The sequence below is a fragment of the Globicephala melas genome, chromosome 6 (assembly GCF_963455315.2).
Source record: "Globicephala melas chromosome 6, mGloMel1.2, whole genome shotgun sequence".
NCBI lineage: Eukaryota > Metazoa > Chordata > Mammalia > Artiodactyla > Delphinidae > Globicephala > Globicephala melas.
Window position 1 is genome coordinate 112,930,057 of NC_083319.1, and position 18,439 is coordinate 112,948,495.

General features: G+C 38.5%; 1 protein-coding gene across 10 annotated transcripts in view; it reads left to right on the plus strand.

Annotated features, from left to right (window-relative positions):
• Positions 1-18,439, plus strand: part of NEK1 (NIMA related kinase 1) — a 231,528-nt gene that overhangs the window by 137,924 nt on the left and 75,165 nt on the right. For 7 of the 10 annotated variants that reach the window (XR_009564445.1, XM_060301363.2, XM_060301362.2 and 4 more), the window contains 4 exons: positions 9,506-9,589; positions 10,018-10,105; positions 10,523-10,596; positions 11,165-11,260. Coding sequence is in view for 9 of the 10 variants with exons in the window: in XM_060301363.2 (XP_060157346.1) it covers positions 9,506-9,589; positions 10,018-10,105; positions 10,523-10,596; positions 11,165-11,260 (342 nt within the window). In the remaining variant the exon portion in view is untranslated. The remainder of the gene's footprint in view (positions 1-9,505; positions 9,590-10,017; positions 10,106-10,522; positions 10,597-11,164; positions 11,261-18,439) is intronic. The other 3 variants (XM_060301366.1, XM_060301365.1, XM_060301370.1) reach the window with 3 other exon arrangements.

An 18,439-nucleotide genomic window follows, 5' to 3' on the forward strand; every position in this document is an offset into this window, starting at 1 on the left:
CAGGGAGATCAGCTCGGTGCTTTGTGGCCACCTAGAGGGGTGAGATAGGGAGGGTGGTCGGAGACACAAGAGGGAGGAGATCTGGAGATATATGTACATGTGTAGCTGACTGACTTTTTATAAAGCAGAAACTAACCATTGTAAAGGAGTTACTCGCCGATAAAGATGTTTAAAAAAACCGAACAAACACCTTATCTACACCGTCAGGCAACTGGCCAGGTTTGACCTGAGGGTTGTAGTTTGCTGACTCTTGCAGAGTTCTTCAACACTAAGTTGTTCATTTTGAGAAGATTGTTTTTTCACTCCTTTTAAAAAAATGATTCCCTTGTTGTCCTTGTAAAATATAATTTTTGGTACATAAAAAAGCATATATGTAATATATATGTGTAAACTATCAAGCAAAATAACATACCCAGCAGGTAGAACACTGAGTTCTATCTGTGTACTATTCCCTAATCTAGGGATTGGCGGGTGTTTTTCTGTAAAGGGCCAGATTGTAAATATCTTAGTCTTTTCAAACCATAAGATCTCTGTCATAACTACTAACTATGCATTGTAGCAAAGTAGTAACGATAGACACTGTGTAAATGAGTGAGCATGGCTGACTTTCAGTAAAACTTACTTAGGGACTGAAATCTGGATTTCATATAATTTTTATGTGGTCATGAAATACTCGCTTCATTTTTTTGACCATTTAAAAATGTGCAAAACCATTCTTAGCTTATGAAACATAAAAAAACAGGTGGCGGGCTGAATTTGGCCTCTGAACCATAGTTTGTCAACCCCTGTCTTGACTGTGTCTCTGTCTTCTCCCAGAGGTGACCATTATCTTGAATTTTGGATATATCATTCCTATGGATTTGTTTTAAATGCTTTTTCCTCTTACATATATGTGTCTGAATGATGCCTTGTTCTGTTTTGCCTATTTTTGAGCATTATAAAAATTACATCATACTGTATATAGATTAGGACTTGCTTTTTTTCATTTGTCGTTATTTTTCTAAGATTCATTTACATAGTTGGGTTTAGCTGTATAATATTCTGTTGTATGAATATACCACAGTTAATTCACCTGACAGTAGGTATTTAGGTTGAATCTAGTTTCTGCTTTGAACTAGTTTCTGTTTCTATTTTTCTAAGATTAATTTACATAGTTGGGTTAAGCTGTATAATATTCTGTTGTATGAATATACCGCAGTTAATTCACCAGACGGTAGGTATTTAGGTTGAATCTAGTTTCTGCTTTGAACTAGTTTCTGTTTCTATTTTTCTAAGATTCATTTACATAGTTGGGTTTAGCTGTATAATATTCTGTTGTATGAATATACCGCAGTTAATTCACCTGACAGTAGGTATTTAGGTTGAATCTAGTTTCTGCTTTGAACTAGTTTCTGTTTCCTGGTACACATATACAAGAATTTCCTTGGTTATCTGTTTTCTTCTGTTGAATGATTTAACAGAACACTTATGAATTTTATAAAAAATGATGAAGCAGTATTATTTACCTTGAGAAATGTTATTGTCTTCCTCATCTTAAATCATTCTTTATTTATTTACATTAATGGGAAAATGCCTTTAAAATGTGCAGTGAAGTGTTAAATATTTAATTCATTCTTTCACTCATTTTTTTAGTATTACACAAACATTTATTGACTAATATATTAGGTTCTGTGCCAGCAAGAGAACTTAAACAGTAAAGGAGATAAACAATTAAACCAAAAATTAAGTAATAAATGACAGCTGTTTATTGAAAGCTTACTATGCCAGACATTATGTTAAACAATTTATGTGCATTATCTCTGTACTAGTCTACTAGAGCTGCTGTAACAAAATTCTACAATCTAAATGTCTTACACAACAGAAATTTATTACCTCACAGTCTGGAGGGTAGAAGTCAGAGATCAGCATGTCAGCAGGGTTTGTTCCTTCTGAGGGCTGTGAGAAGAATCCGCTCCCTGTCTTCTGGTGGTTGCCTGGCTATCTTTAGCATTCCTTGACATGTAGAGTCATCACCCCAGCCTCTCCCTTCATTTTACATGGTGCTCTACCTATACAGGCGTGTGTCTCCAAATTTCCCCTTCTTTCTAAGGACACCAGTTATACTGGATTGGAGCCCACCCTCATGATCTCTTTTAACTTGATACAGATCTTGTCTCCAACTAAGGTCACATTCTGAGGTACTAGCGGTTAGAACTTAAGCATATGAATTCTGGGGGAATACAGTTCAACCCAGAAAGCTCTCTATTAGTCTTTACAGCAATCCCAGGTAACTCTGTGGAACCTTAATATACAGTTGAATCTTGAACAGTGCGGGGATGAGGGCATCAACCTGCCTTGCTGCTGAAAATCTGTATATAACTTAAGCCTACCCTCCGCCTACCCTCCATATACATGGTTCCTCCAAGTCATGTCTGCAGCTCTGCATCCATGGATTCAACAGCCGCAGATTGTGTAGGATTGTAGTATGTTTACTATTGAAAAACATCTGAGTATAAGTGGGTCTTACAGTTCAAATCCGTATTATTTAAGGGTCAACTGTACTGGTCTTATCGTAGAGCGTATTGCAGTGCAGAAACCCTAGCTGCTAAAAAATGACTTCTGCATTGTACCAGGACAAGATGGCATAGACTCAGTTTTCCCTGCTCTTCCCGCCTAAATACAGTTAAATACTCTGGAAGTAACATCTCCTGTATATCATGGACTGGGTGTTGGACATGCCTGAAATCCAGATCCACCATTGACATAGACAAAAATACAAAGAAACCAAACAAACAAAAAAAACCCCAGAAAATCCTCTCAGTTGCCAACGTACTAGGAAAGAACCCCAATATGTGCCACAGGGGGGTCCTGGTGAGTGATTTAAACTGTGGGCAGCAGTGAAGCCCCAGGGTGTCCCTACCCTATCCCACAACTGGAGCATCAGCAGGTGACTTGGAGGGCAGTTTGACCCACCAGTGGCAACAAAGCCCTGGACCGTCCTGGTCTACTCAACAACTGGTACATGGGCAGGTGATCCATCTATCCATAGCAGAAGTTGCCAGAAAGCTGTGTCCGCATTCTGTCCACCTAATGACAAGGAGACCAGGCCCAGTGGCATCTGCCCCTCACCCCCACCCTCAGGAGATCTTCAGTAACAGCAGGTGACCCAGGGAAGCAACTTCATCCTCATAGAACAACAGCAGAACGGACTGAGCAGGACCTCCATCAGCACTAGAACAACAAAGCAGACCAGATTAACATTACAAGAGTTCAGAAGGCCAAACTGTCATTGGGGTGAAGCCCCACAACAGTAGGCCAGGACCTAAGTGGCCTGCTCAAACAGAACATGTAAATAGGATCAAGAGTCTTCTAACATAATACCTAAAATATTCAGGATACAATAAAAAAATCACTTGTCATACCAGGAACCAGGAAAACCACAACTTGACATTGAGCTGACCTAGGGCCAGTGGAATACTGGAATTATCTGACAAAGATTTTCAAGCTGCTTTAAACAAATGCTTCAACAAGCAATTAGGAATTCTTTGGAATGAAAAAAGGAGAAAATCTCAGTGGAGGATTAGTAGTTATAAAAAGAACCAATTGGCAGTTATATAATTGGAAAATATAATAACCAAAATTTAAAATTCACTGGGTAGAATCAGTAGTAGAGTGGAGCTGATGGAGATACAATCACTGAACTTGAAGGCAGATCAGTTGAATTTACTCAATCTGATTAACAGAAAAAAGACTGAAAAAAATTATCAGAGTCTTAAGGATTTGTGGGACAATAATAAAAGATTTAACATTTGTATCATCGGAGCCCAAAGGATAATAGAAGGAGCATGGGAGTGTAAAAAGTATTTGAAGAAATAATAGCTGAAAACTTTCCACATTTGGTGAAAGACATAAATTTAAAGCTTCAAGAAGCTGAGCAAACCCTGAAATAGGATACACTTAAAGAAATCTTCACCTAGGAATATTAAACTTCTGAAAGTAAAAGACAAAGAAAACGAATCTTAAAATAGCCAGAGAGAAATGACACATTAGATATAAAGGACTACCAATTGGAACAACACCAAATTTCTCATCTGAAACCGTGGAGTCCAGAAAGAAGTGGCATAAAAATTTTCAAGTGCTGAAAGAAAAGAACTGTCAACCCTGAATCCTATATTTGATGAAACCATCCTTCAGGAATGAAGGGGAAATAAAGACGTTCTCAAACGAAATAAGCTAAAAGAATTTATCATTAACGTAGCAAACAGAATTACTAGGGAGAAAGAGAGACATTACATAATAACAAAAGAATCAGTCCAATAAGAAGTTATCGCAATCCTTAATGGGTGTATACCAAACAACCAAACTTCAAAATATATAAAACTAATAGAGCTGAAAGGAGAAATAAACAAATCCACAAGTATAGTTGGGGACTTGAACACAGTGATTGATAGAACTGCTAGTCAGAAATGAGCAAGGGTATAGAATAGCTAAACACCACCACAGGCCGCCAAGATCTAATTTACATCCTATCCAACAATAGCAGAATACATTATTTTTTCAAGTGCCCACGGACCATTCACCAAGATAGACCATATGCTGGATCATAAAACAAATCCTAACTAATTTAGAAGAATTAAAGTTATATGACATATATTCTTTGAACATAATGGAATCAAACTAGAAATCAATAATAGAAAGATGACAAGAAAATCTCCAAACACTTGAAAGTTAAAAATACTTCTAAATAATACAGAGACAAAGAGGAAATCTAAAAGGAAAGTTAAAAATACAAAGAATGAATGAAAATACACACATCACATATCAAAATAAGTGAGATGCAGCTAAAGCACTGCTGTGAGGGAAATTTATAGCACTAAAGGCTTACATTAGAAAAGAAAAGTCTCAAATCCGTAGTCTAAGTTCCTATCTGAAGATGCTAGAAAAAGAAGAGCAAGATAGACCCAAAGCAAGCAGGATGAGGGAAATCATTAAGAGTAGAAGTCAGCGAAATTGAAAACAGGAACACTTCTGAGAAATGTAATGAAACAAAAAATTGGTTCTTAGAAAAAAAATGAATGAAATTGATAAATCTCTAGCAAGATTGATAAAAAGAAAGAGATGACACAAATCACCAATATCAGGAATGAAACAGGATATCACTACAGATCTTATAGTGAGTAAAAAGATGACAACTTTACACTCATAAGTTAAACAGCCTAGAAGAAATGCACCAACTATTTGAAAACCACGAACTACCAGAACTTAGCCAAATTGAAATAGATATCTTCTATAGTCCTGTAACTATTTTTAAAATTGAACTTTTGATTAAAAACTGAAAAGGAATAAATCTCCAGGCCTTAGTGGTTTCACTGGAGAATTTTACCAAACACAGAAAGCATTAACATCAATTTGATAAAATGATACCGTCTCTTTCAGGCTGTCAGAGCAGAAGGAACACTTCCCAACTCATTTTGAGGCCTGTATTACCGTGATACCAAAACTGTACAAATACAGCACAAAAAAGAAAACCACAGACTAATATCTCATTGACTTAAATGCAAAAATTCTCAACAAATTTTAGCAAATTGGATCCAACCACAACCAAGTGGGATTTAGTCTGGAAACCCAAGTCTGTTTCAGTATTAGAAAATCAATGAGGGGCTTCCCTGGTGGTGCAGTGGTTGAGAGTCCGCCTGCCAATGCAGGGGCCACGGGTTCGTGCCCCGGTTTGGGAAGATCCCACATGCCGCGGAGCGGCTGGGCCCGTGAGCCATGGCCACTGAGCCTGCGCATCCGGAGCCTGTGCTCCACAATGGGAGAGGCCACAACAGTGAGAGGCCCGCGTACCACAAAAAAAAAAAAAAAAAAAATTCAGTGAGATCCACCATATCAACAGGCTAAAGAAGAAAAATCATGTGATCATAACAATGGATGCAGAAAATGTTTTGACAGAATTCAACATCATAATAAATAAAAACTATCAGTAAGTAGAAAGCAAGGGGAATGTCCTCCACCTCATTATAGTCATCTATAAACAAACTTACACCTAACTTAATACTTACAGGTAGAGGACTGAATGCTCTCCCTCTACAGTCTGGAAAAGGACAAGGAAGTTAGCTCTCACCACTGTTAATCAACATACTGCTGGCAGTTTGGGTTACTGCAGTAAGGAAAGAAAAAGAAAGAAAAGACATACAAATTTGAAAAGAAGGAATGAAACTATTGCTATTTCCAGTTGACATGATTATCTGCATAGAATATCTGAAGGACTCAACCAAAACACTCCTAGAACTAAAAAATGAATTTATTATTGTTATAAAAGTATAAGGTCACTTCACAAAAATCAACTGATTTCTATACATTGACAATGAACAAGTGGAAACATATTTTAAAAAACGCAATACCATTTACAATTGCTCCAAAAAAAATGAACAAAAGTATAATAAAACATGCAGGATTTGTGCAATTAAAATGACAAAATCTTGATGAAATTGAAGATTTAAATATTTGGAGAATCATACCATGTTCATTAATTGGAAGACTCAAGGTAATGAAAATGGCAAGTATTCTTAAATTGTTTTACTAATAATTGTAATTCTTAGTAAACCCTCAGAAACATTTTTTTATAGACAAGCTTATTTTTAAAATTTATATAGACAGAGAAAGGCCTTAAAATAGCCAAACAATTCTGAAGAAGACTGAAGTGGGAAGAATGACTCTTCCTGATGTCACAGCTTGCTTGTAGCTGCAGTGGTCGAAGCAGTATAGTGCTAGTGGAAGGACAGGCACATAGGTCAGTGGAACAGTGTGAGGAACCCAGAAGTAAATTCACACCAATATGCCCTGCTAATTCTTGACAAAGAAGCAAGAGCAGTTCAGTGGGGGAGGGATTGCCTTTTCAGCATTAGTGCTGGAGAAATTGGACATCCACCTGTAGGCAAAAATATGAACCTTGACCTAAACCTCACACGTAATATAAGTAACTCAATACAGATCATGCACTCTAATGTAAAACATAAAATTGTAAAACTTAGAGAAAAAGAAGAAAATTTCAAGACCTAGGACTAGACGAAGAGTGCTTAGACTTAACACCAAAAGCACAATCCATAAAAGAAAAACTTGATAAATTGGACTTCATGAGAATTTAAAACTTTTGCTCTGCAAAAGACTCTGTTAAGAGGAAGAATATACAAGTTACAGATTGGGGGAAAATATTTGTAAACCCCATGTTTAACAAACGACTTGTATCTAGAACATATAAAAACCCACCAAAACTCAACATTAAAAATATGAAGAGTCCAGTTAGAAAATGGGCAAAAGACAATCTAAACATTTCATTGAAGAGGACGAATGGCAGACACAGATGGCAGATAAACACATGAAAAGATGTTCAACATCATTAGCCATCTGGGGAATGCAAATTAAAACCACAGTAGTATATCACTACCCATCCATCAGAATGGCTCAAATAAAAATTGTGATAAAACCAAATGCTGGCGAGGATGTGGAAAAAGTGGGTGACCGTAACATTGCTAGTAGGGATGTTAAATGATACAGCCACTTTGCAAAACTGTTTGGCAGTCCCTTTTAAAACTACAAATGGATGTGTCACACCAAGAGCAGGTAATGCTGCGCTCTTGGGCATTTGTCCCAGAGAAGACAAAACTTATTTTCACTAAGAAACTTATTACATGCATGTTCTTAGCAACTTTGTTCTTGTGGGTTTTTTTGTTTTGTTTTGTTTTGTGGTACGCGGGCCTCTCCCCGCTGTGGCCTCTCCCGTTGCAGAGCACAGGCTCCGGATGCGCAGGCTCAGTGGCCATGGCTTACGGGCCCAGCCGCTCTGCGGCATGTGGGATCCTCCCGGACCGGGGCACGAACCCGCGTTCCCTGCATCGGCAGGCGGACTCTCAACCACTGCGCCACCAGGGAAGCCCAGCAACTTTGTTCTTAATAGCCAAAACTGTGAAACCCCAGTGTCCTTCATAGGGTGAATGAATGAACAAATTATGGTACTTCCATACTATAGTCTGCTGCTCAGCACTGAGATGGAACAGGCCATTCAGTCATGCGTCCAGTGTCTTGGATGGACTCCAGGGAAGTAATACCAAGTGAAAACAGTCAACCTCAGAAGGATGCATACTGCGTGATTCCATACATATATATAGAACTTGTGAAATATAATTGTAGGCGTGGGGAACAGGTTGGTAGTTGACGGGCAGAGATGGGAGCAGTGAATGTGGCTATCAAGTGACATAGTAATGGTACAGTTAAGTATCTTGATTTGATGGTGGTCACATAAGGCTATGCGTGTGATAAAATTGTACTGATGGAGATGCAGAAACGTGAGCACTTGTAGCTGGTGAAATGTCTGGTTCGTGCAGTGCCAGCTTCCCAGTGTGTATAGGTACCGCGGTTCTGCAGGACGATACAGTTGGGAGCGGGTGGCTGAAGGGTACATGGGACCTCCCTGTGCAGTACTTCTCACCTTTCTGTTGTTATCTATAATATTTCAAACTAAAATGGTTAAATTCCTACATAGGCATAGAAGGAGGTCTGGAGGAGAACACTGAAACTGTAAGTTTCTCAGATGGTAGAATTACGAATGATTTGTATTTTCTTTGTTTCATACGTTTTCAACAGTGAACATATATGATTTTTATGAGAGAAAAAAATACTGACATAAGCTAAATGGATTCAATGAAAACTAATTTCCAATGGAAATGTTCATTGCAAAATTTGCTCAAAAGGGTCCATTTGAATTACGAACTTGGAGGGCATTGGTAGCCTTGCAAGATTTTCAGAGTCACAGTGGGATCAGAACACAGAGTGTAGAAGATTTAAAAATAAATGGGAAGCAGGTAAAAGCAGGGAAATATAAAAAGGACGCATCGGCAATCCGACAGAAAGACGTGAGAAGGGGAAGTGGGACGAGGATTTTTCAGTTGGGAGGCTCTTGATCCACAGCTGGTGCCGCAGGAAGAGAAAGTGGGTAATTATGAGTAATTTCTAATGAGAAGATCATTCCATGCTTATGATAAACCATGTTAGTTGGCGTGTGGTTGGGCGGGTCATTTGCAGTCCAGGACCAGGGCGTGCCCGGGTGCAGGGAGTTGGCGCTCATGTTATTCCCTGTCGTGTGCGTGTGTGTGTGTGCACGTGTGTGTTTACTGTGTAAGCGAACATGTAGCAATGATGGGCCTTTGTAGAGGAAGATTTTGATTTGGGGTTTAGCTAACCTCCAAAGCAGTTTTAAAAAACATGTTGACTTAAATGGCTAATAAAAAGGTAGCTGGTCTCTATTTGAATAATTACATTTGGGGTTTAATTGCTTCCTTCTGTTCTCACTGAATGTGTTGGTTAAATCGCCAAAGGAGAATGCCAGCGTCTTTAATCAGTTTATCAGCTAATCGTTTAGACTTGATCAGTATTTGCCACCAGAAGTAGTGGCGCCGGGCGGTCCCTAGGTAAGATGCTGCTGTAGCCTTAGTCGTTCTTTAACCTTAGTACATTAAATGATGCACAGGGCACCCTGCACAACCTGGCAGCTCTGTGCGAAGGCAGGCGCAGCTCTTCACGAGGAGGGAAGCCGAGAAGCAAAGAGGAAGAGGTACGCCTCCTGCATGCTCGCTGCCTCACGCCGTCACTTTGAGTTGATTGCCTTCCTTTCCTGCATGGTTTAAATTCCTAACAATGACTGGACGATCTTTAGGTCTGTAGGGACCTGTTAATATATTTTGACTGACATACTGTGTCATAATTTTGCCCCGTAACTGTTATTCAGAATTCTGAGTTCAATTTCTTTTCTTTTGATAAAATTAAAAATTTGTTATTGTGTTGTTTTTCTTTTCAGAAACAAATCGATCTAGATTAAACACTTGAAAGCTAATATTACATTGCCATTAACCAGATTTCAAAACTTTTATTTCTTATATTCACATTAACACTTTTCTTTAAATAAAAAAACATTTTAGCAATGAAAACGGTAGTGTTTTTTTTTTTTTTAATTAAAATGTTGCGTTTTTTTTCTCTTCGTAGGTTTATCTGGCAAGGCTGAGACAAATAAGACTGCAGAATTTCAATGAGCGCCAACAGATTAGAGCGAAGCTTCGTGGTGAAAAGGCAGGTTGAAAATCTTTTTCAAAAAGTAATTGAATGACATTATAATACACTGAGATTATGTGCCACTAACACAAAATAAAGTCTGATGAAGACAGTGAAGGTCAAAGACCAGAAAACTATACATAGTGTTGCAGTATATCTTATTTATATGACTTAAAATTGATAAGACCTTTTGTTCCGGGGGGATTCTGAGAGGAAAGTGTGAGTGGTACCCATGGACATATAAAATGGTACGTTTTATATCTTTCTGTTCTGTCTTTTTTCTCAGTGTCCATAGGAGTTGACGGTTGTGGAGCGTTCAGTTGCAGCCATGAACGACTTGCCATTTTTCATTTTTAGATGTTAGTTTATTCATGTGAAGTCTACAGTGAGTTTGCGGTTCTGTCCTAAGTGGTCTGCTCACTACTTATTTTGTAGAAAGAAGCTGACAGCTCCAAAGGACAGGAAGGAAGTGAGGAGTCTGACGTGAGGCGTAAGAAAGTGGAAGTGCTGAAGGTATGTACTGGAAGTGATACAGGTTTTCCTAGAGGAAATGGAAACCCGAGATAGAAAGTTGTGTTCTTAAGTCTTTCGTAGTAAACCAACTTATTCTCTTGCCTCAACTTTTCTTTCCCTTTTATCCCTCACTTTTCCATTTCTGAAAAATAGCATTTTGCTCTCTTCATGTCGTATTTATGGAGAGCAATTTGATGAAGCAGCATAAATACATGAAACTATCACACAAGTAACCTTAAGAAGAGAAAATGGTAACCCTAAAAGTGAAAAACATAATCTCTGTTTCTGTGAAGACAAGTTTGTGCATAATAGTCATAGTTGTAAATTTTTATTTCCATTTGACTGTACCTGCATCTATTTTCATTCCAGAAGTACTTACTGAGCAGCTGCTGTGTGTTGGCAGCCCGTTTAGGTGCTGGGCATGCAGCTTAGGTTTGTGTTCTGGAACCACACACACCCACTTCTTTTTTGGCCAATAAGGAAATATTTTTATAGACCTGGACAAACAAACAGGCAAACCTGCGCCTTTCTTTCTGGCACTAGCTGTGCTGATTGTCTTCATTTCCAGGCCCAGGTGAGCGCCCGCGCGGCTGTGCTGAAGGAGCAGCTAGAACGTAGGAGGAAGGAGGCGTACGAGAGAGAGAAGAAGCTGTGGGAGGAGAATGTGAGCCTTGCCCCTGTCGTCCTGCCGGGCTCCTGCCCGCCCGCTTTCACTGGGTGCTGCGCCAGCCTTATGGTTCTGTGGTCCTATTTTCTCCCTCTCGTTCATTTCCCCTACATCTCTCTGTCTCTGTCATCATTTAAGGACGATCCATATGGAAGTTATTTTGGGGTTTGATTTGAGGTGAGAACCCAATGTGTTTTATTTAGTCTTTTTTATTGCCAAGTAGCTAATCAAAGTCCCAGCATCACTTAGTGCCTGCAACGTTTCTTCTGCCCCTGATCTGCAATGCTGCCTGTGAGAGACTAGACGCCCGTGTGTCCTGGAGGATGATTCCACGTCTGTTCCCCAGGGCCCCGTTGTGCTTGTAATTATGGGTTTAGAATATATTTAATTCTTGGAAAGGTTCTTCCCTCATTTCCCCTTCACTCTTCTTTTTCATTTGTTTTCCTTACTTACTTGCTCTCTTTTTCTCTAAGAGGTACAGTTTAGAGTAATATTTTTTATTTTTTCTTTTCTTAAATCCTGTTGGGATTTTGATCATACTACCTTAAACCTACAAATTAACTTAAGAAGAACTGACGTGTTTATAATAGTCTTTATCCAGAAGCGTGTTAAATATCTACATTTACTTGTATCTTTTATATCTCTTACATAATTTTGATCATTTTTAACTCATACTTGTTATATTTCTTATAAAGCTCATTTCTTGATGGTTTATAATTCCATTTCTGCTTTTAAACGTTCGGTTTTTTCTAACAGAATAGTGCTGATATTTGGAGAAATTGTTGGATTTTGCTTATCTCTTATGCAGTGAGTGTGCCTGTTCTACCAATGTTGAGGGGTTTCAGCATGCAACAATATCACTGACAGGCAGTCATGATATACATCATAACAGTAATTGCTACAGTTCATAATTGTTTATTGTATGCAAGGCAAATTATAACCACTGCCCATGGGTCGCTTTGCTTACTCTTTACGACTTTACAAAGCAGATAAAGAAAGATAAAACAATTAGATGAGGTCACATTTTCAGGAAGTATGGAATTGGGATAGGAACCTGTGCCTGTCAGGTATCAAAGTCTTAGTATTCATAGGCAGTACGCCTAACTCCCCTGCTTTCTTTGAGTTTTGCCTTTTATTACCACTTTATTCTTTCTGCATCGGCCAGAACTTCTAGGACAGAGTTAAATAGTAATAGGGATAATACTTTTGTTCCTGTCTTTAATGGAAATACTTTAGTCATTTCTCTGTTATGTATGGTAAAATAGTAAGGAATATAATTTTACGTCTGGGTTTTACAGTTTTTATCAGACTTGTGTTTTGGCGTTTTATCAGATGTCTTTTGTGTTATCTCTTAACATGATTGTGTTTCTTCTGAATCCACCCGTTGATGTCATATACAGGGAGATTCTCGTACCATATTCCTAAAGAAAAAGAACCATTTAGCTATGAAGCATGAGTTAAAGGGACAGAACTCCAGAAATCAGAATAAGTCTAAGGGTGTTTTGATAGTTCCCTTTCGTTTTCTCCTCCCAGCAATTTTAATTTCTCACCCTCTGCTAGTTACTGTTTTTCTCTGTAGTTTCTGGAGTCCAACAGTGGACAACTCTCGTCTTGTTTGCCACATCATGAACAAGTCTTGACTACGAGACAATAACTGTCACAGGGTATCTCATCTTCCTCCCAGATCATAATTACTATTATCTGGTACTTATCTTCTGGCCTACTGGTCCCAGTCTTCCCTGGCTTCAGATTGTTATGCTGTTTAAATCATGTTTTAATTCTAGTGCTTTTACTTTCCCCCTTTTTTTTTTTGAATTTCATTTTTTTAACTTTTTTATATAGCAGGTTCTTACTAGTTATCCATTTTATACATATTAGTGTATATATGTCAATCGCAATCTCCCAATTCATCCCAACACCACCTCCGCCACTTTCCCCCCCTTAGTGTCCATACATTTGTTCTCTACATCTGTGTCTCTATTTCTGCCCTGCAGACCAGTTCCTCTGTACCATTTTTCTAGGTTCCCCGTATATGCGTTAATATACCATATTTGTTTTTCTCTTTCTGACTTACTTCACTCCATATGACAGTCTCTAGGTGCATCCACGTCTGTACAAATGACCCAGTTTCGTTCCTTTTTTATGGCTGAGGAATGTTCCATTGTATATATGTACCACATCTTCTTTATCCATTTGTCTGTCAATGGGCATTTAGGTTGCTTCCATGACCTGGCCATTGTAAATAGTGCTGCAATGAACATTGGTGTGCATGTGTCTTTTTGAATTATGGTTTTCTCTGGGTATATGCCCAGTAGTGGGATTGCTGGATCATATGGTAATTCTATTTTTAGTTTTTTAAGGAACCTTCATACTGTTCTCCATAGTGGCTGTATCAGTTTACATTCCCACCAACAGTGCAAGAGGGTTTCCTTTTCTCCAACCCTCTCCATCATTTATTGTTTATAGATTTTCTGATGATGCCCGTTCTAACTGGTGTGAGGTGATACCTCATTGTGGTTTTGATTTACATTGCTCTAATAATTAGTGATGATGTGCAGCTTTTCATTTGCTTCTTGGCCATCTGTATGTCTTCCTTGGAGAAATGTCTATTTAGGTCTTCTGCCCATTTGTGGATTGGGTTGTTTGGTTTTTTTTAATATTGAACTTCATGAGCTGTTTGTATATTTTGGAGATAAATCCTTTGTCTGTTGATTGGTTTGCAAATATTTTCTCCCATTCTGAGGGTTGTCTTTTTGTCTTGTTTCTACTTTGCTTTGCAAAAGCTTTTAAGTTTCATTAGGTCCCATTTGTTTATTTTTGTTTTTATTTCCATTACTCTACGAGGTGGATCAAAAAAGATCTTGCTGTGATTTATGTCAAAGCGTGTTCTTCCTATGTTTTCTTCTGAGAGTTTTATACTGTCCGGCCTAACATTTAGATCTCTAATCCATCTTGGTTTTATTTTTATGCATGGTATTAAGGAGTGTTCTAATTTCATTCTTTTACATGTAGCTGTCCAGTTTTCCCAGAATCACTTATTGAGGAGGCTGTCTTTTCTCCTTTGTATATACTTGCCTCCTTTGTCATAGACTAGTTGACCATAGGTGTGTGGGTTTATTTCTGGACTTTCTATCCTGTTCCATTGATCTATATTTCTCTTTTTGTGCCAGTACCATATTGTCTTGATTACTGTAGCTTTGTAGTATAGTCTGAAGTCAGGGAGTCTGATTCTTCCAGCTCTGTTTATTTCCCCTCAAGACTGCTTTGGCTATTCGGGGCCTTTTGTGTCTCCATACAAATTTTAAGATTTTTTGTTGTTGTTGTTCTAGTTCTGTAAAAAATGCCATTGGTAATTTGATAGGGATTACATTGAATCTGTAGATTGCTTTGGGTAGTAGTATAGTCATTTTAACAATATTGATTCTTCCAATCCAAGAAAATGGTATATCTCTCCACCTATTTGTATCATCTTTCATTTCTTTCACCAGTGTCTTATAGTTTTCTGCATACAGGTCTTTTGTCTCCCTAGGTAGGTTTATTCCTAGGTATTTTATTCTTTTTGTTGCAGTGGGAAATGGGAAGGTTTCCTTAATTTCTCTTTCAGATTTTTCATTATTAGTGTATAGGAATGCAAGAGATTTCTGTGCATTAATTTTGTATCCTGAAACTTTACCAAATTCATTGATTAGCTCTAGTAGTTTTCTGGTAGCATCTTTAGGATTCTCTATGTATAGTATCATGTCATCTGCCAACAGTGACAGTTTTACTTCTTCTTTTCCAATTTGTATTTCTTCTATTTTATTTTATTTCTTTTTCTTCTCTGATTGCCATGGCTAGCACTTCCAAAACTATGTTGAATCATAGTGGCGAGAGTGGACATCCTTGTCTTGTTCCTGATCTTAGAGGAAATGCTTTCAGTTTTTCATCACTGAGAATGATGTTGGCTGTGGGTTTGTCATATATGGCCTTCATTATGTTGAGATAGGTTCCCTCTTTGCCCACTTTCTGGAGATTTTTTATCATAAATGGGTGTTGAATTTTGTCAAAAGCTTTTTCTGCATCTATTTAGATGATCATATAGTTTTTATTCTTCAATTTGTTAATATGGTGTATCACATTGATTGATTTGCGTATATTGAAGAATCCTTGCATCCCTGGGATAAATCCCACTTGATCATGGTGTATGATCCTTTTAATATGTTGTTGGATTCTGTTTGCTAGTATTTTGTTGAGCATTTTTGCATCTGTAATCACCAGTGATATTGGTGTGAAATATTCCTTTTTTGTAGTCTTTGTCTGGTTTTTGTATCACGGTGATGGTGGCCTCGTAGAATGAGTTTGGGAGTGTTCCTTCCTCTGCAATTTTCTGGAAGAGTTTGAGAAGGATGGGTGTTAGGTCTTCTCTAAATGTTTGCTAGAATTCACCTGTGAAACCATCTGGTCCTGGACTTTTGTTTGTTGGATTTTTTTTTTTTTTCAGTACATTGGCCTCTCTCTGTTGTGGCCTCTCCCGTTGCGGAGCACAGGCTCCGGACGCACAGGCTCAGCGGCCACGGTTCACAGGCCCAGCCACTCCGCGGCATGTGAGATCCTCCTGGAACAAGGAACGAACCCGTGTGCCCTGCATCGGCAGGCGGAATCCCAACCCCTGTGCCACCAGGGAAGCCCTGTTGGAAGATTTTTAATCACAGTCTCAATTTCAGTGCTTGTGATTGGTCTGTTCATATTTTCTATTTCTCCCTGGTTCAGTCTCCGAAGGTTGTGCTTTTCTAAGAATTTGTCCATTTCTTCCAGGTTGTCCATTTTATTGGCATAGAGTTGCTTGTAGTAATCTCTCATGATCTTTTGTATTTCTGTGGTGTCAGTTGTTACTTCTCCTTTTTCATTTCTAATTCTATTGATTTGAGTCTTCTCCCTTTTTTTCTTGATGAGTCTGGCTAATGGTTTATCAATTTTGTGTATCTTCTCAAAGAACCAGCTTTTAGTTTTATTGATCTTTGCTATTGTTTCCTTCATTTCTTTTTCATTTATTTCTGCTCTGATCTTTATGCTTTCTTTCCTTCTGCTAACTTTGGGTTTTGTTTGTTCTTCTTTCTCTAGTTCCTTTAGGTGTAAGGTTATAGATTGAGATTTTTTTTGTTTCTTGAGGCAGGCTTGTATTGCTACAAACTTCCCTCTTAGAACTGCTTTTGCTGTATCCCATAGGTTTTGAATTGTCGTGTTTTCGTTGTCATTTGTCTCTAGTTATTTTTTGATTTCCTCTTTGATTTCTTCAGTGATCTCTTGGTTATTTAGTAACGTATTGTTTAGCCTCCATGTGTTTGTGTTTTTTACGTTTTTTTCCCTGTAATTGATTTCTAATCTCATAGCGTTGTGTTCAGAAAAGATACTTGATATGATTTCAGTTTTCTTAAATTTACTGAGGCTTGATTTGTGACCAAAGATGTGATCTATCCTGGAGAATGTTCCATGTGCACTTGAGAAGAAAATGTAATCTGCTGTTTTTGGATGGAATGTCCTATAAGTATCAATAAAACCTATCTGGTCTATTGTGTCATTTAAAGCTGTGTTTCCTTATTAATTTTCTGTCTGGATGATCTGTCCATTGGTGTAAGTGAAGTGTTAAAGTCCCCCACTACTATTGTGTTACTGTTGAGTTCCTCTTTTATAGTTGTTAGCAGTTGCCTTATTTATTGAGGTGCTCCTGTGTTGGGTGTGTATATATTTCTAAGTGTTATATCTACTTGGATTGATCCCTTGATCACTATGTAGTGTCCTTCCTTGTCTCTTTTAACATTCTTTATTTTAAAGTCTGTTTTGTCTGATGTGAGAATCGCTACTCCAGCTTTCTTTTGATTTCCATTTGCATGGAATATCTTTTTCCATCCCCTCACTTTCAGTCTGTATGTGTCCCTAGGTCTGAAGTGGGTCTCTTGTTGATGGCATATAGATGGGTCTTATTTTTGTATCCATTCAGCGAGCCTTGTCTTTTGGTTGGAGTATTTAATCCATTTACGTTTAAGGTACTTATTGATATGTATGTTCCTATTACCATTTTCATAATTGTTATGTTTTGGGTTTTTTTTGCGGTACACGGGCCTCTCACTGTGTGGCCTCTCCCATGGCGGAGCACAGGCTCCGGACGCGCAGGCTCAGCGGCCATGGCTCACGGGCCCAGCTGCTCCGTGGCATGTGGGATCTTCCCCGGACCGGGGCACGAACCCGTGTCCCCTGCATTGGCAGGCGGACTCTTAACCAGTGCGCCACCAGGGAAGCCCCTGGGTTTGTTTTTGTGGGTCCTTTTCTTCTCTTATGTTTCCCACTTAGAGAAATTCCTTTAGCATTTGTTGTAGGGCTGGTTTGGTGGTGCTGAATTCTCATAGCTTTTGCTTGTCTATAAAGCTTTTGATTTCTCCATCAAATCTGAATGAGATCTTTGCTGGATAGAGTAATCTTGGTTGTAGATTCTTCCCTTTCATCACTTTAAATATATCGTGCCACTCCCTTCTGGTTTGTAGAGTTTCTGCTGAGAAATCAGCTGTTAACCTTATGGAAGTTCCTTGTATGTTATTTGTCATTTTTCTCTTGTTGCTTTCAGTAATTTTTCTTTGTTTTTAATTTTTGTCAGTTTGATCACTGTGTGTCTCAGCGTGTTTCTCCTTGGGTTTATCCTACCTGGCATTCTCCGTTATTTCTGGACTTGGGTGGCTATTTCATTTCCTATGTTATGGTGTGAGTATGAAATAATTGCTGTGCTAACTTATTGCCTCTTCTGCAAGAGAATGTTGTAGCAACCACATTTGTCAGAAGTAGAAATATCTCATCTTCATAGTCAGAGCTAGTAATTTGTCCTCTTAGCCAAATCCTTGCAAACTTACCTGATGTGGAAAAGAGGGTGAGCTTAGCTTTGGTGGCCTCTGTATAGTGGCATGCAGAACAGTCTACTTTTGTTCTCTTGGGCCCAGGAAACAGAAACATTTTGTCCTTTGCTGATTTGCACAGTGGGGCAGTTTCTATCGGGGTGACTCATTATGAAACTGCCTGTGTATCCTTTTTAATCAGCTTTCCTTGGGTTGAGCCTGCTGCTGTCATCCTTGTGTTCAGCTGCAGGATCGCAGTTGCAAGCTTTAAGGGCCATCGCTCCCTCCTAGTTTATAGTTTAGTCTTTAGTAATCC